Source organism: Myotis nattereri (assembly GCF_964212035.1).
Source record: "Myotis nattereri genome assembly, chromosome: 9".
NCBI lineage: Eukaryota > Metazoa > Chordata > Mammalia > Chiroptera > Vespertilionidae > Myotis > Myotis nattereri.
Window position 1 is genome coordinate 70,981,531 of NC_138084.1, and position 25,001 is coordinate 71,006,531.

The 25,001-nt window shown below is 37.5% G+C and overlaps 1 protein-coding gene across 1 annotated transcript in view; it reads left to right on the plus strand.

Annotated features, from left to right (window-relative positions):
• Nucleotides 1-25,001, plus strand: part of ALKBH8 (alkB homolog 8, tRNA methyltransferase) — a 60,456-nt gene that overhangs the window by 14,830 nt on the left and 20,625 nt on the right. The window contains exons 4-7 of the mRNA XM_081098395.1: nt 320-451; nt 1,130-1,225; nt 2,827-2,931; nt 4,630-4,700. Of these exons, the coding sequence (XP_080954521.1) occupies nt 320-451; nt 1,130-1,225; nt 2,827-2,931; nt 4,630-4,700 (404 nt within the window). The remainder of the gene's footprint in view (nt 1-319; nt 452-1,129; nt 1,226-2,826; nt 2,932-4,629; nt 4,701-25,001) is intronic.

The following is a 25,001-nucleotide window of genomic DNA, read 5'->3' on the forward strand; positions in this document are numbered from 1 at the left end:
TTCACCTATGCCTCCATCTTGACTGGAACTGAAAAACATTTTCTTAGTGAGATTTTAAAAATTACTCAATTATGTTCAAACAGAATATTTAAGTAAATACTATTCTGTTTGCTGTTGGTAATTGCAGTGGATAAAACGTATCATAATTTTTACCTTGATCTTTGTTTTGCCCTTTTAGCATGTTGTGCCTTTTGGCATTCTTATTTCATAAAACGAGGATTGGGAGTTTTTTGAGCTGATAAATGGCTATTGGGCAGAGTTATTTGTATATAGGAACTTCAAGTTTTGTATGTGACTATTTTAATTTGGTTTTCCACAGCACAGTGGAAAGAGTTGGGGCTTCAAGCCTTACCTCCAGGCCTCAAAGTAGTAGAAGAAATTATTTCTTCTGAGGATGAGAAACTGCTTTTGGAGAGTGTTAACTGGACAGAAGATACAGACAATCCAAATTGTAAGTAAAAACTTTAAAATTTGATTTTTGAAAGTGTCTGCAAAATGCTATGTTACTGATCCTTCGTTTCTTCTCCCCATTTGGCTTATTAAAACTGATGTTTCCTCACAATTACTTAAAGTAGCCTGGATCCAATATTAGGCAAGCCACACTGACAAATCTTAGTAGTATTAATAATAAATAACATTTGTATAGCTATTAATTTTAAACTCCAAACTGGTTAATAGTGATTGGCCAACATTTGTAGCCCTAACATTTATAAGCCCCTTTACACACATCATCTTATATGATCCTCTCCTCTGTAAGGCAGATTTCCTCTGAGGAATCAGCAGGTCATTGCCATACCATCATCATGTAGTGAGAGCCTCCTGGAGATATTTGCAAATTAGTTACTGTGACTCTTTCCAGGTCATTAGCAGTCTTGTGAGTGGTGTTTAGTACGTGTTTAGTTAGCTCTGTCAGATTGATTTGAAACTTTTTAAGTGCTTGTTATTACTCTAGACTTAAAAGAACAGCAGATATGAGGTAGGATGTTGATGTTATTAAAGACAATAACATAGCAGTTAACAAAAGTTACTATTACTAATGTAATCCTTACTCATAATGTTAATTTTGAAATACTTGAAGGAATGAAATTCTTTTTTTACCCAAATAGTTTACTTTATTCTCTTCATACAGTTCAAAAATCCTTAAAACACAGAAGAGTAAAGCATTTTGGTTATGAATTCCACTATGAGAATAACAATATACATAAAGATAAGCCATTACCTGGAGGTAAGTAATTGTTAATAAATGTTGATTCAGAAAAAAAGATTTAATGTATTAGAAGTAAATCATAGTTGAGGGTGTTTCATTTGTCATTTTTAGGTAAACTTTTGAAACAGTTGATTAAACTACATTTTAATTAGCTAAATAGTGCAATTTTGTGTTAAAAGACTTCACCCAAACAGATAAAGCTAAAGTTTTTCTTGAACACTATCTGTACTTCCATACTTCTTCTTAGAAGTAGTGCCATTAACAGTTTAGAATATATTATTCCAAACCTTCACTATATGAGTTTACATCCAAATATAAGAGTGTATGTATAGTTCTTAATATGAGTATTATGTTGTTTAATATATTACATGTATTACTCTACTTGTTCTTGTCCTTTTAGAGATCATATATAGTTTTTCATTTTTTGAATGATGATAATAGCTTATTCCGTTAGCTCCCTTTTGATAGACATTTAAGTTATTTCTAGTTTTTAGCTTTTACAAGTAGTGCTTCAGTGAAAACCATTGTATATGCCTCTTCATGCAAGAGTTTCTAAAGGGAGATTAGCACATTAGAATTTAGTAAAGTTATGTTTATTTAAAACAACTATACCATGATTCTTATCAAGTGTGTACCGTTTCCCCCTACCCTGACCAACATGTGGTAATTGTAAAATTTTTAACCTTAAAATTACCTGATTAGCAGTGAGGTTGGTCATTTGTATTTCTTTTCCTATGAATTATTTTTCATATCCTTTACCAGTTTTTTCTAATGGTTGTCTAATCTATATATATATAAAAGCCTAAGCGACTATTAGGACTGGTTGACTGAACAACTGGTCGACCGGCTGCTATGACATGCACTGACCACCAGGGGCAGACGCTCAGTGCAGGTGCTGCCCCCTGGTGGTCAGTGCCATCCCACAGCCAACCTCCCCCAGCTGGCCAACCTCCTATGGTCCCTTTCCCCCGGCCAGCTGGCCTCAATCAGGACTGGGCAAGATGGGCCCCAATCAGCTCCAATCGCCAGCCAGGCTGAGGGACCCTACCTGTGCACGAATTCATGCACCAGGCCTCTAGTTTATTAATAAAAACTTACTATATAATAGAGATATTAATCCTTTGATAAAATTCTTTGTTGAGTTTAATTTATCTGTATTTGTATGACTTTGGTCCTATTTAAGGGTTTCTTCCAGTGAAAGTAAGTTAGTTTGACTTTTAAAAGTGTGTGTTTTTTTTTAAAGAAAAATAATGTAAAATAATTAGATTTAAAATAAATTGAAAAATTTTAAATTAAAGGAAAGTGATCAGGTTAATTTCCAGTATAGAATATAGCAAATTTATGATTTTATTGCTATTTTGCAAAATACCAAAATTATGGTTAACAAAAATTGTTATTTTTTGTTGTTTAATTTGATAAAATCAATAATAACTTTAAAAGATTCTTAGGAAGATTTTCTTTATATTTTGCTTTGCTTGTGTGTTTATTGTTATATTTTCATCTGACTACTAAATTAAAAGCTGTATGGTTTTTATCACAGTGACTATGTTTTTATTCTTGAACAAAACATGCAAAGTAAATACTGTGATATATTTCACCTTTATAAAAAATTACCTCAGGTCTTCCTGACATTTGTGATAGCATGTTGGAGAAATGGTTGAAAGAAGGCTTCATTAGACACAAACCTGATCAGTTGACTGTGAACCAGTATGAACCTGGGCATGGTGAGTATTTATTCTTTTAAAATTACAGTCAAATTTCATAACTAAGTAGATTATGTAACTCTATGATCACATATATCATTTTTTGATGTCAGGAATATCACAGTTAATATAGTAACTGCTTATGTTTTGCTGCGTTGACTTTAATCCCTTGCAAATCTACGTCACTCTCTTGAGACACTTGCATCTCAAAGTGTAAACTGACACAAATTACTATTCGTGACTCTTTTTTATTCCCCTCTCAATATTTTATTTAGAGATGGAGAAGATTGCATTAAAGTCAGGAGACATGTATAATGGAAGAAACCAAATAATTTATAAATACAGGCATACCTTGTTTTATTGTGCTTCATTTTAGTGCGTTGCACATTACAAATGTACTTTTTACATGTTTTGTTTTTGTTTTTTGGGTTTTTAAAAAATATATATTTTTATTGATTTCAGAGAGGAAGGGGGAGAGAGAGGAACATCGGTGATGAGAGAGAATCATTGATCAGCTGCCTCCTGCTCGTTCCCCACAGGTGATTGAGCCCTAAACATGGACGTGTGTCCTGACCAAAAATTGAACCTTGACCTCCTGGTTCATAGGTCAATGTTCAACCACTGAGCCATGCCAGTTGGGCTTGTTTATTGGGTTTTTAAACTTTATTGTGCACATATATTCTAAAAAGTACTAACTTTTTTCTAAAGGTGGGAATTTAGATTGGACATTTTTGTTATCATAAACACTGTGTAGACTTTTACATAGTTATGAAAAATTTTATAAAATAAATTCCTAGAAGCAGAATTGCCATGGCAAAATTGCGCATATTAAATTTCAATAGATAGTATGAAATTTTCCCCCGCCGGCCAAAAGATTATGATTCACTCTATTGTGATACTCACTTCATTGTGCTGGTCTGGAATTGAGCTGTGCCTCTACAAAGAAGAAGGCTAATTGGCTGGATGATCTTATCCTTTTTTCTCTGTTGAGAATGTAGAAGACAATTCTAGGATGACACGTTATGGAAAAATCTTTAGGTTATTGATTTTTTTACACTTGTTAGCAGCATCTCCATCTGATATTTGTAGTAATTGAATGATCTTAAAAGTGTTATTAATGGCAAGCATTCTGGATTGTTTTTCCTGCATTTATCACCATGTATTATGATGGCCTATTTACCAGTCAATCTGAACATTGATCTGTAAGCTCCTTGGGAACAGGAACTGTCTTATTTACTTTATATACTCCCACCATGTAGCAAAGTTCCTTTCACTTAAGAGATGCTCAGGTAACATAGATTGAGAGATTGGTGGGGGAAAGCATATCTTAATTATTCATATACTTAGCCTTCACACCTAGCTAGCTATTGTTTGTTTTGGGGAATCCAGCATTTAAGGGGAAACATGACTTTGTTATTTATCTTTCATATCTTCTTGGGCTGGGGTTGAGTAAATGTCCTAATTAAGCAGTGATTTTCAAGTCTTGATTTTAGAGTCAAGTCTCAATAGCACTTGAACATGAAGTTGAGAGATTTTTAGTGTAGATTTAGTTTAATTTTATTTAGTCACATTGACCTTAAATGTTTCCTTTTAACTAAAATGATAGTATATTCCTGATAATCGAACAATATTTTCACCATAATAGTGTGAAGCTATATTTAGAGTTGTCTTGAATCTATTGAAAGGGAAAATGAAGTGTTTTTGTCTCTTCCATTTCAGGAATTCCTGCTCATATTGACACACATTCTGCTTTTGAGGATGAGATCATTTCTCTCAGTTTGGGGTCAGAGGTAAATATTTAGACATTTTTATTAGCTATCAACAAATGTCTTACCTTATACAATGCCCTTTTCATAGGATTTCCCACATTTGTAAATTCAAGTGAATTAAGATTTTTTAAAATGATAAGTATAGGCACCATTAGCACTTTTATTTCTTGCAGAATGAAATTATTACAGCTCTTTTAGATGTTGAAAGTTTTATCTATAAGCTCATTAAATACCAGGAAAAGCCCTGTAATTTAATTTTTTTACACATTTATTTTTTTTATTTTTATATTTTCAAAATTTAAATTTATTGGGGTGACATTGGTTCATAAAACTATAGAGGTTTCACATGTACAATAAGATATCACTATGTAGCCTCTGGCTTCTACAATAAAGATTCATTCTGATACCCCCCCCCCCCAAAAAAAAAAAAAAAGAAGAAAATCATCTGCATACTGCATTGTGCACTAATCGTCCAAAGTAAAGTCTCTTTCTGTCTCCATAAATCCCTACTTTGCCCACTTCCGCCTATCCCACCTCTAATACTTTACTTGTATTTTATTTATTTATTTATTTTTAAAATATATTTTTTATTGATTTTAGAGAGGAAGGGAGAGGGAGAGAGAGATGGAAACATCAATGATGAGAGAGAATCATTATCAGCTGCCTCCTGCATGACCCTCCTTTGGGGATCAAGTCTGAAACCTGGGCATGTGCCCTGACCAGGAATTGAACCATGACCTCCTGGTTCATAGGTTGTTGCTCAATGACTGAGCCACACTGGGTCTGGCACATTTTACTTTGGTTTTTATTATTTAAAAATTTTTTTAAAAATATATTTTTATTGTTTTCAGAGAGGAAGGGAGAGGGAGAGAGAAAGATGGAAACACCAATGATGAGAGAGAATCATTAATCGGCTGCTTTACCCGGGCATATGCCTTTGACTGGAATTGAACCCTTCAGACCATAGGCTGACACTCTTATCTACTGAGGCAAACCGGCTAGGGCACACATTTTACTTTTAAAAGTTAAATAAAATCTAGACTTCCCTTTGTGCAGTAATTTACTGGAGCAGCATTGCCATCTAGTGGCTAAAGTAATAGCTGCAGGTATAGAAAAAGGAAACAACTAAAATGTGCATGTCTGGAATTTTGATAAACTTTTGATTTAGTCCCTTCAAACACTTTGAGTAGTACAGGGAAATGTCTATTTTTACATACGAGGAGTAAGCTATTCATGTTTATTCATTGACTTGTTTCTATAGCTGCACTTTACTTGAACTGCTAAAGAAGCTCTAAAAAGCAAAAATGAACAAAACTCATAGACAGATAACAGTATGGTGATTAACAGAGGGAAAGGGGGTGGAGGGAGGTAGAAGAAGATAAAGGGAGATAAATGGTGATGGAAGATTTGCCTTGGAGTAGAGAACGCACAATATAGCATATAGATGATGTATTATAGAATTGTACATCTAAAACCTATATAATTTTATTAACTAATGTCACCCCAATAAAACAAATAAATAAAGACGCTGTCAAAAACATGATTTAAAATGATCTATGCGTCCTAGCCGGTTTGGCTCAGTGGGTAGAACGTCAGCCTGCGAACTAAAAGGTCCCAGGTTCGATTCCGGTCAAGGGCACATGCCCAGGTTGTGGGCTTGATCCCCGGTTTGGGACTTGTAGGAGGCAGCCAATCCATGATTCTCTCTCATCATGGATGTTTCTGTCTCTCTCTCCCTCTTCCTTCCTCTCTGAAATCAATAAAAATATATTTTAAAAAGAAAAATAAAAAAAAATGATCTATGCAAGCTGCATATACAGTTTTAGATAGAAATCAGAATTTTAAATCTAGAAGAATCCAATGTGAGATCTTCTAATCTAACTAGGGTTGCTTCAAAAGGTGATTTTGTTCGTAGGGGCGAATCCTACTTCATTATATATTTTTTGTAGTTGTGTAGTTTCCACCACTAGGCCTTCACTGGTTTGGCTTTTAACCTTTGCTGAGCTTGTGCGATCATATTGATAATGTGACTAAAGAGTAGTGCTGTTTGTTCAATAAGACAAAACTACCTTATTAACTACGTGTGTGAATTCTTATTAAGTGCTTTCAAAAATCATGTGGATGGGAAGGAAAAAGAAAGAGCCCTTCTCTGTCTGGCGTATTTGTATTTCACCTCTTGTTTTGGTTTGTAGCTTTAAGGGGCCAGTAAAAAAAAACCTTTGTTTTTTCTTCTCAAGAAATGAGAAAAAGATAAATGGAGGTCAGAGTGTCAGCTTAACTCCATTAAACATGAAAGAGCATGGCTTTAGATCTGTTGCCAAGTGGACTTGTTCATAGCTCACCCATGACACAGGCAGGCAATGGGAGACTTCCCTCATAGAGTCAGAGGCTACCCCTACCACATAGGACATGAGGGAGCATATAGGGGCTTCTGAAAACCAGCTGGATCTGAAAAGAAAGAGGAAAGGGCTCAGCCAAGCCAGTTTGGCCTAAGGGTGACCACTCAGCGAAGGCACGCCTTCCCTTCTGGAAGGAGTGGGGAAGAGTGAGATGCTCTTCCTATCTATACTTTCTCTCCCCTTCTAGGAAAATATGAGGAAGGGGAACTATGGGTTCCTCCCCCACCCTACAAGGTCATTATGTAGTTTTTAATTAAAAGTTGTAAAGAAGGGAAAACTTGCCCTTTAGTTGCACTGAAAATCTGCTGTAATCATGATCTCCATTTGGTGTCTCTAGAGGCATAGAATTTTTAGCTGCCAATTTGAATTATGGAGTTTTTTGGTTAAAGCCATCTTTGTAATAGCAGGAAAGCATGCATTCTGTAAGTTATGACAAGAATAGTAGATTTTCTTATAAAAGAGAGCTGTTGGCCTGAGAACTAAGATGGTGGCGTAAGTAAATGCTGATACTGATACTCACTGCCTGCCACAGCCACTGTAAAATTACAACTAAAATACAGAACATCCATCATCAGAACCACCTGAAATCTGGCTGAATAGAAGTCCTACAACTAGAGAAGTAAACAAAAAAAAGTACATTGAGACTGGTGTGGAACATGCTGGTCTAACATCCACGTGTTGTGTGATTTTAATTGGGAGGAGTATCTCTGCTGCGAAGGCCCCCCATCTAAGGCAAGGGGGTCCCAACTCCACACTAGACCCCCTCTCCAGTCCAGTTTTTTATAACTTCAGCCTGTAAAAACCAGTGGGGATTGTGGCTGAGTGACATGGAGGCTGCTGGAGACCCAGACAATTCCTCTTAAAAGGGCCAGCGCATGGACTTACTTGGGCTCAATCCCTCTGGGCTCCAGCACTAGGGAAACAGCTTGGGGTGGGGGAATCAGGGACACACAGGCAGGAACTGGAATGTCTGGCATCAGAGAAAGAACTTGGGGGTGGCTTTTTCCCGGACAGGGGTGCTTGCAGGAGTCATTGTTCCTATGCTGAGACCTCCCATGTCGTAGAGCTGCCTGGCGCCCATATCCCAATTTCCATCAGTGTGGCTCACACTGTTCCTTCCACCCTGGTGATTCCCTGAGACCATGCCCCACCCAATTTGCAGCCCTACCCAAACTGTTTGCAGCGGCTTTTCCATATGAATGGCCTGTCTTGGCTCAGGTTTCAGTTATTCCTAAAATCTCTCAAACAAGCAGAGCTGGAGTCAGCATGCCTCATACCTATCAGCAAGAGGCCCAAGACCTGGCACTAGCTACAGTTAGCCTTGTTTCACAGCTTGGCCTTGCCTGGGCACTTCCAAGCCCAATACAAACTGCAGCCATCTGCAGATCTCTCTATAGTTCCTGCCAGATGGCTGTATGCAGTGGCTGACTTTGCACCTCCTGGGGAGCCCCAGAGCCAGTGCACCCAGTGAACAGCTTCAGACCATACCAGATTACAACTCTACACATCCCCAAGCAACACACTCAAGGGGCAGACTCAGTGAGCACCAAAGCCCCACTGAAGCAAGTCCTGCTCCACATGGGTGTCTCCTGCACAGCAGCTCTCCCACTGTAATTGCAGCTGGTCCTCACAGCCAATTGGCCTGGAGGTCAATTCCTCCCAGTGACACCAACAGCAATCAAGGCTCAGCTACAACAAGACTGTGCACACAGCCCACAGAGGGGTGTACCTAAAGTGTCTAGCTCAGGTGACTGGGGAGGCTAAGTCACTGGGCCCTACAGGACACCTACTATATGAGGCCACTCTTCCAATTCCAGGAAACATAGCAGCTCTACTTAATACATAGAAACAAACACAGGGAAGCAGCCAAAATGTGGAGAGAAAGAACATGTCAAGAAAGAACAGAAGAAAAATCCAGAAAAAGACCTAAATGAAATGGAAGCAAGCAAACTACTGGATACAGAGTTCATAACAATGGTTATAAGGCTGTTCAAGGATCTTAATGAGAGCTTCAAGGGACTTAGTGAGATTTTCAAGGATCTTAGTGAAAATTTCAAAGACATGAAAAAGGTTCAGTCAGAAATGAAGGATATACTAACTAAAATGAAGAATAATTTATAGGGAATCAACAGTAGAGTAGAGGATGCCACGAATCAAATCAATGATTTGGAATATGAGGAAGCAAAAGAAACCCAATCAGAAGAGCGAAAAGAAAAAAGAATCTAAAAATATGAAGGTAGTATAAGGAGCCTGTGGTACAACTTCAAGTGTACCAACACTCACATCATGAGGGTGCCTGAAGGAGAAGACAGAGAGCAAGATATTGAAAAGCTATTTGAAAAAATAATGACAGTAAACTTCCCCTACCTGGTGAAAGAAATAGACTTACAAGTCCAGGGATCACAGAGAACCCCAAACAACAAGAACCCAAAGAAGCTCACACCAAGATTGAAATGCCAAGAGTTAAAGACAAAGAGAATCTTAAGAGAAGCAAGAGGAAAGCAGTTACTTACCTACAAGGGAGTGCCCATGTGACTGTCAGCTGATTTCTCAGTAGAAATTTTGGAGGCCAGAAATATTGAAAGTGATGAATAATAAGGACCTACAACCAAGATTACCCAGCAAAGCTATCATTTAGAATGGAAGGTCAGATAAAGAGCTTTACAGACAAGAAAAAGCTAAAGGAGTTCATCACCACCAAACCAGTATTATATGAAATGTTGAAGGGTATTCTTTTTTAAAAAATTTTTAAAAATTATTTATTGATTAAAGTGTTCCATATGCCTCCTTTTTCCCCCCATTAACCTCTCCCTGGCCACTCCCACCCCCCCCCCCCCAGCACATGCCCTCACCCCCCTAGTGTCTGTGTCCATTGGCAATGCTTATATGCATGCATACAAGTCCTTTGGTTGATCTGTTACCCCCCACACTTCCCTGCCTTTCCTCTGAAGTTTGACAGTCAGTTCAGTGCTTCTCTGTCTCTGGATCTATTTTTGTTCATCAGTTTATGTTGTTCCCTATATTTCACAAGTGAATGAGATCATGTGGTATTTATCTTTCTCCAACTGGCTTATTTCGCTTAGTGTAATGCTTCCAGGTCCATCCATGCTGTTGCAAATGGTAAGAGTTCCTTCTTTTTTATAGCAGTGTAGTATTCCATTGTGTAGATGTACCACAATTTTTTAATCCATTTGTCTGCTGATGGGCACTTAGGCTGTTTCCAAATCTTAGCTATTGTAAATTGTGCTGCTATGAACATATCCTTTCTGATTTCTTGGGATATATTCCTAGAAGTGCAATTACTGGGTCAAATGGGAAGGGTATTCTTTAAGAAGAGGAAAAAGAAGGAGGACAGTCAATGAAGGAAAAATACCACATGATCTCACTCATTTCTGGATAATAAAGACCATTATAAACTTATGAACAAAAATAGATAAAGAGGCAGAGCAGCCTCGAACAGACTGTCAAAGTACAGTGGGAAGGCCGGGGAGGGTTGGGGGGCAGGAGGGGAGGGTAAGAGATCAACCGAAGGACTTGTATGCATGCATATAAGCATAACCAGTGGACATAAGACACTGGGGTTAGGGGAGGCCAGGGGATTGTCAAGGGCGGGGAAAAAAGGAGACATATGTAATACTCTTTGTAATACTTTAAGCAATAAAACAATTAAAAAGAAAATAAAAAGAAGGAGGAGGAAGAAGGAAGGAGGAAGAAGAGGATAAAAAATATGAACAATAAATATGTATCTATCAACAATTGTATCTAAAAATCAAAATAAATGAACAAGGAATCTAATGATCAAAATAAACTAATGAATAAAATAGAACTAGAGGCATGGAAACGGAACAGACTGACGTATCTGAGAGGAAAGTGGGGGAGAGATGGGAAGATATTAACCAAAGATCTTATATGCATGTGTGCATTACCTATGGACACAGACACTAGGGTAGTGAAGGCCTGGGGTGGGGCAGGAACCTGTTGGAGGGGGGACATCTGTAATATTCTCAACAATAAAGTTAAAACACACACACACACACACACACACACACACACACACACACACACAACTTTCCAAACAACAAAAAATACCAAAACAAAATAAGATTGCAATATACTATACCAGCAATTTTAAACTGGTGTGCCACAAGAATTTTTAAAACATGCAATGCCTGTCTACTGTATTTAGTTGAGGCACTGATATCTTTTCCATTAGATTGTCAAAAAAAAAAAAATGACAGCAAAAATAAAATGAAAGAGCTTTTAAGTGGAAGTGAATCTTTTTCAATTTTGAGAAAATATTTACTAAACATTTAAATTTATTGTACTATTTAAGACAGTCTGTTATATTTAGGACCCTTTATTCCATCTGTAAAGTGGCATTAATAAGACCTCTTGCCTGGCTGAAAGCTTGTGATGGGAATAAAATGAGTGAATGAATGTTAAAATGTTTTTCAAAGTCAGAGCAATCCATACACGTAAAGGCTTATTAGGTCTGCTCTTCTTGGGCTCCTTACCTGAAAGCTTCACTTCTGTAGCCAGGGGACGCTCATGTTCCCATGGCTGTGGGACTGGATGTCAGAGAGTCACCGAAAGGTGGCTGTTGTCTTTTCTTCTTGCATGTACCCACTGTTGCAGCTTGTGCTGTTCTGATTGGTTCTGATGCTGGGTAATTACTTTCTCTCCTAGCTTCTTGCCCCACATCTAGAATCTGGGTCTCATACTTTCATCCCCTTTTCTTTATTTTCTCATCCTTGACCCCCTTAAGTTTTTTAAGAAATTTACAACAGTATCTACTCCGGCTTCCAATTCATTGTAATAATTTTTCAGTGACATCATTGTTTTGCTTTGTTATTCGTGTTGGTTTTGGTGTTTTTCGTTTTGTTTTTTATCCATGGCTGAAATCCTTGAGGTTATGTTTATTTTCTTTCTTACTTTTCCAGCAAAATTTCTAAGATCTTCTAGCTCTTAAATGCTCTGATATACGGTGTGTCTATGTGGTATTCTTAACTTTTAGATAAATATTACTTGAATGCCTTACCTTTTTAACTACTTGAGCATATTCTTCTTAATACAGTTTTAGTTCATCTAAAATATGCTGTACATTTGATTTTCAAGATTATTAGTTTTCCTGTACAACTAGATTGTAATCTTCTATAATGCTTTTGTACCTCCAAAAGTATTACCAATACATGCATGTATGTTATATGGTATGTATGTTAGGATGCTTTTACCTGCAATAACAGCAAAAAATCCAAGTAAAATGATTATACTACAAAAACAAGTTAATATCTAAAACATATAACAAGATGTTTTAGAGAAGGCTAGTTCCAAAGTTTCAATTTGTTGCCTTAAATAAATGATTTAATCAAGGAACCAGTTCTTTCCCTCTCAAATGCTCACTGCTTCCCTACTTAAGGACTAGCATAGGGAAATATCCAACCAGGGATAGGATGTGTCAGGATGTGAGAGAATAATGTACATCCTGTGAAGTCTGGTGAGCTTTTGCTGTTCAGTACGTACTCCATCTCCGATAGGTCTGTTCTGCTGTAAAATGCAGCCTGCCTTGCTTGCACATGCATGTCTAGAGATACACCCTTGACATAAACCTCCTTGTGATGGTGAGCTAGTAATGTTATTGGACAAATAATTACTTCAGCAAGTACCATAAGACTTGGTCAGCTAAGGATGAAATGACTAGTTAATGTGCATCTATTTAAAACCAGAAAAAAACTTATTGTACATAAGGAAAAACTTCTTTTGATTAAGTCTTATCTGGAAAAATGAATCTAAAAATTACGAAGATAGTTTAGATTTTTAAAAATTTAACATTTAAATTATATTTCAAATATGCATTAATTTTTTGAACAGAGAATGAGTCATATACCTTTGTTTTAGTACTGTTTTTCTGATAAAATATCAGTTAACTTTTATGACTTAATTATAAAGAGCCTTTTCCCCACAAAAAAAATTATTATAGTCTTTATCAGTTTTTCCAAAGTTTCTTTTAATCCTTTAATAATCCAAATTATTTCATTTTGAAGCACCAACAGTATATTGTTGTTTACATTCTTCAGTTATAAAAGCCGTGGCTCTGCCACATCTTTAGATGTTAAGTGCTTCAGTGACATCCATTTCATTAAGTTCAGGAAGTCTTCTATCTTTTACAAGAATTGTGATTTCAATTTATTATTATTATTATTATTATTATTATTATTATTATTTGTATTTGCATTGCATTGGCTAATACTTATAGCATCAAGATTCGCTGAAAGACTGACCAAAAGAGTTACCATAATGGGTAGAAATAGCGGGTGGTATTGAACAGAAATATTTGGGCAAGCACTAATTTTGTAAGTTGGTTCATCAATAAATATTTCTTATGACTTTTGCTACTGCGTGGCCAGGGTAATTAGGTATTTTGCTAATGAAGACTCTTGTCGGAGAACCAAGATGGCGGCATAGGTTAACGCCGGAGTTTGCTGCCTTGAACAACTACTTCAAAAGTGAAACCAGAAAACGGAAGGGACATCACCCAGAACCACAGGAACGCTGGCTGAGTGGAGGTCCTACAACTAGGAGGAAAGAGAAACGCATACGGACACTCAGAGGAGGCGCAGTGCTGAAGTCAAATTCTGAGGTGCGGAGTGCGCGGAGCGGGCTGGCGGCGGAGGGCGCGGTTGGCGTTTTCAATCGGGAGGGAGTCGCAGACTCTGAGCTCCAGATACAGGCGAGTCTTTAGGGACCCAGACTCAAACGGGAGAAGCGGGACTGTCTGGCTCCGGTCAGAGCGAGTGCAGCTTTCTCTCCGAGGTTTGCAGCCGTTGCTGGGACTCAGAGAGGCAGAGCCCCTGGGGACAGGACTGAGAGCCGCCATAACTGTTCTCTCCGGCCCACCCTGTTGATCCTGTGCGACCCGCCCCGCCCAAGCCCTGTACAGAGGTATTTGCCGGATAGCCTCAGGCAAAGGCTAGATTAGCACCTCCCTAGAGGACAGAAGTTCTCTCACAGCTGATTCTCATAGCCACTTGGCCTGGAGGTCAAACCCTCCCTGGTATTAGCTACAGCAATGAAGGTTTAACTATAAGACTGCACACAAAGACCACTAGGGGGTACACCAAGGAAGCATAACAAAATGCGGAGACAAAGAAACAGGACAGAATTGTCAATGGAAGATATAGAGTTCAGAACCACACTTTTAAGGTCTCTCAAGAACTGTTTAGAAGCCGCCGATAAACTTAATGAGATCTACAAGAAAACTAACGAGACCCTCGATGTTTATTGGGGAACCAACTAGAAATTAAGCATACACGGACTGAAATAACGAATATTATACAGACTCCCGACAGCAGACCAGAGGAGCGCAAGAATCAAGTCAATGATTTGAAATGCGAGGAAGCAAAAAACACCCAACCGGAAAAGCAAAATGAAAAAAGAATCCAAAAATGCGAGGATAGTGTAAGGAGCCTCTGGGACAGCTTCAAGCGTACCAACATCCGAATTATAGGGGTGCCAGAAGATGAGAGAGAGCAAGATATTGAAAACCTCTTTGAAGAAATAATGACAGAAAACTTCCCCTACTTGGTGAAAGAAATAGACTTCCAAGTCCAGGAAGCACGGAGAACCCCAAACAAAAGGAATCCAAAGAGGACCACAACAAGACACATCATAATTAAAATGCCAAGAGCAAAAGATAAAGAGAGAATCTTAAAAACAGCAAGAGAAAGAAACACAGTTACCTACAAGGGAATACCCATACGACTGTCAGCTGATTTCTCAACAGAAACTTTGCAGGCCAGAAGGGAGTGGCAAGAAATATTCAAAGTGATGAATGCCAAGAACCTACAACCAAGATTACTTTATCCAGCAAAGCTGTCATTCAGAATTGAAGGTCAGATAAAGTGCTTCACAGATAAGGAAAAGCTAAAGGAGTTCATCACCACCAAACCAGCATTATATGAAATGCTGAAAGGTATCCTTTAAGAGGAAGAGGAAGAAAAAGGTAAAGATACAAATTATGAACAACAAATATGCATCTATCAACAAGTGAATCTAAGAATCAAGTGAATAAATAATCTGATGAACAGAATGAACTGGTGATTATAATAGAATCAGGGACATAGAAAGGGAATGGACTGACTATTCTTGGGGGGGAAAGGGGTGTGGGAGATGCGGGAAGAGACTGGACAAAAATCGTGCACCTATGGATGAGGACAGTGGGTGGGGAGTGAGGGCGGAAGGTGGGGCGGGAACTGGGAGGAGGGGAGTTATGGGGGGGGGGGGGAAGAGGAACAAATGTAATAATCTGAACAATAAAGATTTAATTAAAAGAAAAAAAAAAAGACTCTTGTCTATTGAATGCCTACTAGAGGGCTACATCTTTCATTATATTACCTGTTCTCTCTCCAGTCTCATGCCAATAGTTATTGAGTCCTGCTTGACCTCCTGAAATAGAGTATTGAATGAAAGTTCTTTGTGAAATTTCTTGAGCTACCCAGTTTCTCTACTGCCAGCTGAATGGTTTTATAACTTCTTTAGGCTTTTTTGAGCCTGATCTCTGTGTAGTTTACTCCAGAGATGCTCGGATGCTCATCACTCCTATTTGTCAGGAATGACTCACAAAGTATTTCTTATTTATTTATTTGTTTAATTTTTTTATTAATCCTCATCCGAGGATATTTTTTCATTGAATTTTAGAGAGAGTGGAAGGGAGAGGGAGAGACAGAGAGAAACATCGATGTGAGAGAGACACATCAATTGGTTGCCTCCTGCATGCATCCTGGCCAGAGCCACGGAAACTGCAACCAAGGTATGTGCCCTTGACTGGAATTGAACCCGGGACCTGTCAGTCTGTGAGCCGATGGTCTATCCACTGCGCCAAACCGGCTAGGGCAGAGTACTTCTCTTTTAGGAGTTAATTGCTTTAACAGACAAATGTTTCATTATCTTCTGATATTCAGCACACACTGGGGGGAAAAGCTATTTTATTTATAGAGCTTAAAACAACAAATATAGTCTGGACCCTGGACATACTGACTGCATCTCTAACCTCAGATTCAGCCCTCAAATTTTCATATAAGCAATACAGTATTTTACAGCCTCTGAAGCCAAGTAACTTTTCCTTCTCATTTTTATCTTGACTCCAGGCCCCAGACTTTAATCTTATCTGATAGTCCTTGGAATATTTATATTTCTGAAATTCTGTCAAATGGATTGTCTTTGCTGTATAGCTTCTATCTCCCTTCTCTATCCTTTATAGCTTATTTGTGATCATCTCAGTAGAGCCCTTACCATTAAAAGGATAATGAGCCGTAAACTGTTTGGCTCAGTGGATAGAGCGTTGGCCTGCCGACTGAAAGGTCCCAGGTTCGATTCCGGTCAAGGGCAGGTACCTTGGGTGCGGGCACATCCCCAGTAGGGGTGTGCAGGAGGCAGCTGATCGATGTTTCTTTCTCATTGATATTTCTAACTCTCTATCCCTCTCCCTTCCTCTCTGTAAAAAATCAATAAAATATATTTTTTAAAAAATGTTAAAAAAAAAAAAAGGATAATGATCTGCCCCTCTAGTGGGAGTATATTTCTTTTGCGTTTGTGTGTGTGTGTGTGTGTGTGCATGCACATGCTTTGTATCTGGCATGGTTATTTCTATGTGGCTGTGTATACTGATGTAGATATGGAAAGAAAGCATAACTCTGATTGGGACATTTAGTTGTATCATAATACAATCAACACGGCATTGGGAAAACTTTTTGTTTTTATCCAATAGCACTCACAATGTCTGTGGACAAGTAGATCTGTTGGTTTGTGGGCCAGAAAAAAAATGCTGTACCTTATTTGACCACTAGAGGCCCAGTGCACGAATTTGTGAATGGGTGGGGTCCAGCTGGCCCACCCTGCTTGGGGTTGATCAGGGCCAGGCCAGCTGGGAGGAGGGGATGCAGGAGGTTGGCTGGTCGGCTCCGCCCCTGATTGGGGTGGAGGTGGCCAATCAGGGGGAGGGCCAGCCGGGGGAGGGGCTGTGGGTGGTTGGCCGGCCAGCCCTGCCCCCAATCACATTAGCTTTTTTAAAAGCTAATTTGCATATTAGCTTTTACTATATAGGATGTTTACTTTTGTACATTGGATCTATTTTCACCTTTCAGCATTTTCCCTACCAAGTTATGTTCTGATGATCTGTTTCTGTATAATTTTCTCATCTTTCAAAATCTCTTGGAAGCTAAAATTCCCTTTTGTGTAAATTTGACAATTGAGATCCTGCTGGCAGTTCTTACAGTGTCCTTTTTATCTCCTGTATGTGGAGTAATATCTTTCTTCATGCTCCTTCAATGAGGATAATGGCAGACATATTTCAGCCAGCAGTCAGTACAGTCTGTTTCATAGTGTAGCATCATTAGATAGAACATTTTGCTTTATTTGGAGCCTTCAGAGTACCGATTCTTCTGTCAGAATTTGTGCGTTTGCTTTGTAGCAAATCAACAGCATTGTACCACCCCAGCTATACTGTAGAACTAGAATAAAATTTATCATTTGAATGTAGAAAACTACAGTGAAAGGCAATGTAAAAAATGTAGCTGGAACCAGTAGTTGATTGTTAATTAAAAAGTCACTTAACTTGGGGAATAATAATAACAAAACATGCATGCAGATTTCAAACATTTTATGTTAACTTACAGTAAACTTACTCGCCAGTATTGATGTACAGCCTTTCTTTCTGTGAGGGCCCACAGTCTGCCCTGTCTTTTCAGTTTTCATTTCTTTAAAGTGAAACAAAAGCTTAAAGACATCTGAATATTTGAATTTTTGTTTTTATTTCCAAGATTTTATTATTGAATTACATCAGTTACAACAGTTTATTAATTTGTTCACTTTCATTGAGTCTTTCAACAACATTCAACTTAGTTTATTTAGAAAAAAACCCGATTTTTTCGTACTCAATTTTCATTAGTTTACATAATATTAAATTAAATTAAATAATTGCAGAAGACGTATAGCCAGCACAAGAGAGGTTGGGGAACGTACACAATGAACTTGTGAAGTATATAGCTCAGTGAGAGGAGAAGTACCTGAATATATTGGAGAGTTGCCTATTATCAATAAACATTTAGGGCAGAGGTCCTCAAACTTTTTAAATAGGGGGCCAGTTCACTGTCTTTCAGACATTCCACACATGCGCACTGCGGGCCCGGGACGAGTCGGCTGCTAAGCAGGACAGGCAGCGGCAAAAACACCCGGCGGGCCGGATAAATGTTTTCGGCGGGCCGCATGTGGCCCGCAGGCCATAGTTTGAGGACCCCTGATTTAGGGCATGAGTGTGCTCTACAGAAGAAATGGAGCATATGATTGGTTAAACGGATGTTTGTTAAAAGAGCTTTTACTTATATGGCGAGCATTGTCTCAGGCAATGTGGGAGATACAAAAATATTTCCAGCCTTGATTATTTTCCCCCTCAGATTTTGGACCTGAGTATGTCCAACTCTCTAAAAGACATTTTCTCTCCTCTAAATCAAAACTTATTATCTTTATTTTCAGCCACTTACCACTCACTGCTATTCTTCCATACAAAACAAAACAAACTTTTGGTATCCTGGGTTTCCAGCTCTGGCTAAATCTCCACCAGTTGGTTAATTTAAAACCTGGGAAATACTCTTGACATGTATTTTGACGATTATAAATTTTGCTCTCAAGCATTGTTTTAACTATATTCACACCGTTTCTTTTTTTTTTTTTAATTGCTTAAAGTAATACAAAGGGTATTACATATGTGTCCATTTTTCCCCCCCGCCCCACACCGTTTCTTTTAAAAACAACGTTCTAGAGGTATAATTGTCATATCATAAAATAAACTGCACATATTAAATACTTTCTCGTTAAATCTTCACTACACTCCAGACAATGATGTATCCACTATCTCAAAGGTTTTCTCATCTCCCTCTGTTCCTTAATACCTTAGTATTTCCAGAATTTTTAAATACGGGAATCATACAATATTCTGTATGGCTTCTTTCATTCAATAAAGTTATTTGAGATTCATTTAAAGTTTAAACTTAATTGTTATCTTTAATTTTTTGATGAACAATATAAAACTTTAGTACACTTTAACTCTGTTGTTCCCTTCTAATTTATATCCTATTGTATATTTGAATTCTCTTAATTTTTAAAGATATTTCTTTGGTTTATATAGTCAATATTTATTTAGACCTATTTACCATCTTCTTTGCTCTTTATTCTTTTTTGTATCTCACACCTTCCATCTGGGATCATTTTCCTTTTGTATAATGTACAGCATTTAATTTCCTTCAGTCTAGTTCTGCAGTTGGCTAACTCAATTTTGTTTTTGGTCTGTAAGTGTCTTTATTTCACCTTTATTCTTCAAGGCTATTTTCACAGGGTATATAATTTAAGGTTGGCAGTTATTTTCTTTCAGTGCACTATTTTGGATTATATTATTGCCCTTGTTACCTTTGAAGGTGGCTTTTCTTTCTCTGGCTTCTTTTAATATTGTTTACCTATTGTTTTCCATAGTTTTATTTTGATGTTCCAGGTTATTTTGCATATTTTGATGGGTTTGTTTATTCTGTTTAGGGTTTATTGGATTTCTTGAATCAGTGGATTGTTTTTTTTCCATCAGTTTTGGAAAATTCTCATCTATTATCTCTGTAGGTTTTGCCTCTGTCTCATTCTCTCTCTTCATTTACCTTTTTTCTGTATTTTTTCTCCCAAATTGTTTATTTAAAACATTTTTTTGAGTATAACCTACTAGATAGAATCTAACAAGTAAATAAGAATTAAATCTAAAAAAATTTTTAAGTGAAAGTGTTTCAATCTCTGTAGCCTTATCATAGACAAAGTAAAACTAATTTTACTAAAGTGCTTTGTGATTGACTTTTGAGAGTCCATTTTTTGAATGATGGTGGATTTCACTTCACAGGTCCTGCAAACAAATGAACTTATTGTGATAAATAAGAGCTGATAGCAAGTCTCTGAGTGCAAACACATGAGCATGATAGTATTATCTCATAGGCATTTAAGCTTAGCTGTATACATATTGAATGTTGAGTATTTAGTGGTGGCTAAAGTGTCTCCGATTTAGCATCTTTTCTTTACCAGCTTATTTTTCTGTTACACAATGTTTATTTTGCTCTCTATTGTGCCATTTGGCTATGTGTTTAGACTCAAACTAAAAGATGCCTTCTCTTTTTATTTTATAATTTACTTGAGCTTAGCCAGATAAAGCAGTTCAAAATCATCTGTTCATTCAACAGCTAGGACCTAGTTTTGTTAGGCAGAGTTGTGTTTGAAAGGTAGAATTTGCTGACAGATAGTAGATTTGTTTGCGATATTTTCTTTTAAACTTTTAGCCTAATCTAATTTTGCTTGTTTTACATATGCAGTACTATAAACAAGTTCCCAGGTGTGCCCTAAATGTGCTCATGGTACCTGATCAATAGGAAAGCTTTCACACCCGAAACACAAAACAGTGCTCTGCTTCTCACATCCCCTCTCAGAAGCAATGGAAAATAAGTTTCTTTGGGCTACAGTGTAGTTAGCTGCTGCAGTTACTACTTGCTGGATCACTCTTCTGTGTCATAAGGCACCATCTCATCTTCATGTTCTAATGTGAGATTTTTTTCTCCTTTATGATAAGACTATTAAGGCCTCTACTTTATAAAAGTGCTTCTCACTGCAGAACAAGGGAACAGAGCTTGTTTAGTCATTTCAAATGGGAGGTCTTGTGTCCTGTATGTTGATTTCAGGGTGTGTTGCTGCCATTGTCTCCTTTGAGATTCACAAGATTCCATTTTTGAGAAATTTAGCAAATGGATTCAAGACTCTTGTTTTTGTTGTTTTAAAGCATACTTTGTTAGAAGTGTGGGAAGGGATATGGGCTTGTAGTTTTTACTTTTGCATTTCTTCAAGGATAGAAACTAAGAAGGCTTATATGGGATAGGTAGAAGATTTAAGGGTCACTGACATTAGCCATTGGTCCCCAAGGTCTCCTAGGCAAAATTTATATTAATTCCTCTCTCGGAAAAATATGGCATACCAGCAAGCTTCTCTCCCAGCTATTTGTCACCTTAGCAAAGTGTGCTTCTAGAAGTATCATCTTTTGTAGAGAAAGAAAACTGTATTTGTTTTACTAAAAATGTTCTGAGTTCCTCTTCTCCCCCACAGTGGACTAATTATCTCATGACATGGTAGGATTCTACATTTGTAAACCCAGAGAAAGTATGTGAACAGATATTGTTCACATTCTGTATTTCTTCTTAAATGTTTTGTAGCTTCACTCTTGTGTCATTGCAATTGTGAATCTGTCTCCCTTTTTCCTTCTTTCTTTTCCCACTTTTTCAAAGATAGTTGACATGGCCATGATGAGGTATTTGGAATCACTTGTTTGCTTTTTAAAATAAGTTCATTTAATTTGAGACCAATGAAAGCATTAGTGCAATAGCAGAGCATTTATATTTGGCAGGCTATGGGAAACAGGTAGACATCTGTCTATTCTGCTAAATTCTTGGCTATGAAATGTTTTCTGCATTATCGTCACTTCTGCCCTCTCAGCTTTCATCATTCTCTATGAATCACATACCATTCTTCTCAGTATATGGTCTCTTGCCTATATACTGTTTGGGATTTCAAAAGGTTAATGATAGCAGCCAACTTCTAACCAAAAACGTTCAGGATTAAGTTTGTCTTCTTTCTCAGAAGTGTTCCTGGGAGCAATATATTCTTTGATTTCCTGTTCAGCCAACATGGAGATTGTTTGTTATGAATCTTATCTTTATTTGAGTGATAGAGTGATAGCTGTGTCTGGGGCTTTATTCTATTGTATTTTGGATGTAAAGGTTTTATAAGATCAGGATTTATCAGGATGTCTAGGGTTTTATGTTTGTTTGCTTTGAACTGAACATTATCCTCAGTCATACCCCATGAACTTTCTGTAAACTTGATCTTTATTGAGTCTGCGACCCCAGAAAATAAAGAAAATAGGTAAAGCCAAAACGAATAATTGGGAAAAACTCCTGTGGAGCAGGCCTGGCACATGGCAGAATGAGTCAGCAGTTGCAGTGGAGCATTACCGATTGTGAATCTTTAGTGCATTTTCTTTTAATCTTCGTTGTTTGTTTTTTAACTATCATTATTTAGTTAAGATACAAATACTTTAAGTATGATGATACTGATAATTCTTTATTTTTGTGATGGGATGTTTTAAGAAAACATCATAAAAAATGTACATGAGCCGAAACCGGTTTGGCTCAGTGGATAGAGCGTCGGCCTGCAGACTGAAAGGTCCCAGGTTCGATTCCGGTCAAGGGCATGTACCTGGGTTGCGGGCACATACCCAGTGGGAGATGTGCAGGAGGCAGCTGATCGATGTTTCTCTCTCATCAATGTTTCTAACTCTCTCTATCTCTCTCTCCCTTCCTCTCTCTAAAAAATCAATAAAATTAAAAAAAAATGTACATGTAATTTCATAAGTAAAACTTATTTTCTAAATTAAGAAATTGTATTCTCACATTATATAGCTGTGAGATAATAGAAAAAAATATATGTTAGTCTTTGCTCAGGTTCTTGGCACAAATCTTCTAAAACCATATGATTTCCTAAGTGATTAGAGCCTAGGACAGTGATGGCGAACCTATGACAGGCGTGTCAGAGGTGACACACGAACTCATTTTTTTGGTTGATTTTTCTTTGTTAAATGGCATTTAAATATATAAAATAAATATCAAAAATATAAGTCTTTGTTTTACTATGGTTGCAAATATCAAAAAATTTCTCTATGTGACACGGCACCAGAGTTGTTAGGGTTTTTCAAAATGCTGACACGTCGAGCTCAAAAGGTTCGCTATCACTGGCCTAGGTGTTTTGTTCTAACATTTCTGTCTTTCACTCCGGTTCCTAACATGGAATTCCGAAGTCCCCGTGAATTTCCTGGTAATAGCAATGTCCTTTTTGTAATGAAATGACTCTTGTTGGGCTTCTGGCTGGGGGCTGGTCACCAGAAAACCCAAGCAGTGATTAGCAGCTTAGAATTTTCAGCCCTGCCCCTCATTTTTCAGGTGGGGCGGAGGGGCTGGAAATGGAGTTAATAATTGGTTAATGTGATGAGGCCGCCATAAACACCCCAGTAGTATGGGGTTTGGAGAGCTTCCAGGTGGATGACCACTGGAGGTGCCAGGGGAGTGGTGAGCTCAGAGCACATGGAAGCTCTGTGCTCCTTCCCACATACCTTGCCTGTGCACCTCGTCCATCTGGATGTTTATTTTGTCCATTGTGGTATCCTGTCATAGTAAACTGGTAAACGGTAAGTAAAGTGCTTCCAAATTAGTGTTGTGTTCACACTTCCCTTGTCTGTCAGTTGTCATCATTTATTGAAACTGAGATTTTCCTATTTTGAAATCATTACTCTCTGTTGATAGGAGAGAATGTATTTGAATTTAACAAATATGTAGGTGTTGTGTATCTGTAAAACATGTTGACTATTAATTAGCCAGAAACTGTAATCTGGCTACAGGTGGGCAGAGAACATGTCTCTCGTTCACCATTGCAGCCTTTGATGCCTCACACAATATATACAGCATGGGCAAAAGTAGGTTTACGGTTGTAATACAAATAAATAATACAATAATTAAGAAATAATAATACAAGAATAAACTCTGTGTTTCACATATTCACAACTCTAAGCCTACTTTTGCCCATCCCTGTATTTGTCTACTGAATGAATTAGAGTCTAATCTTTCAGAATATTTTTCTCATCAATAATTTTCATCCCTTTAAGCCACAAATGATTGTCTTTAATAAAATAATTAATAAATATGCTCATTATTCTTTGCTATGTGTAGACCTCAGCTTCTATTCAGAAAATTGAGACCTATATATATTGGTTTAAAAATGGGCCACAGGCCCTGTTGGTGTGGCTCAGTTAGCTGGGCATTGTCCTGTGCATTGAGAGGTTGCTGGTTTGCTTCCTGGTCAGGATGCATGCCCCCTTTGGAGCTCATTACCTAGTAAGGATAGGGTGTGCAGGAGGCAGACAAGTGATGTTCCATTCTCACATCAGTGTTTCTTCTCCCTTCCTCTCTCTAAAAATCAATAAATTAGTCTTTAAAAAATGATTTAAAAAATTGGGCCACATTGGATTTTTATTCCCAACATTTCATTATTAAAATTTTCATACAGAATATATCTACCACCTGGATTCTACACTTAGCATTTTAACATATATGCTTTATCAAATATCTGTCCAATCAGTATTGATCTTCTTTTATTCATACACTTGGGGAAGTTGCAGGCATCAGTATACTTACCCCCAAAACTTCACACTTCATCTACAACTTTTATAAATAGAATGCTGTTGGAGTAAGGCTATTTGAAATTATGTGTGGTCATTTGGAACAGATAATTGTTGGAAAATTAAAGACTATCATCTTGCTTTCTTCTCTTTTTTTTTTTTAATTCATCTTTATTATTGAAAGTATTACAGATGTCCCCTTTTTCTCCCCACTGACCTCCTCCTCCCCTTGGAAGGTCAAATAAGAAAAGTGTAAACCAGCTTAGACCTATATAATTCTTTATATTTCAAAAAAATTCATGTGCATTATCTAATTTGATATAGCATTATTATTATTAATACTAGCTAACAGTTATTGAATGCTTACTTCATGCAAGGTATTGTGTTATGTTTACCTTAACAAAAGTACTGTGCTAAATTCTCTTCATCCCACTGATATTTTTCAAATGGATTGATGTATTCACTTAATAACATATTTATACCCTGTGGCATGCCTTTTAAATTCACAGTTATCAGCTGCTGCTATGTTTAGACTGAATTCTTTTGGTGTTTGGGTGCTGAGAACAAAAACATTTTCTTGAGTATTGTCTCTTTATAAGTTGTATTCATAATAATACTTGAGCACCCCTGGGA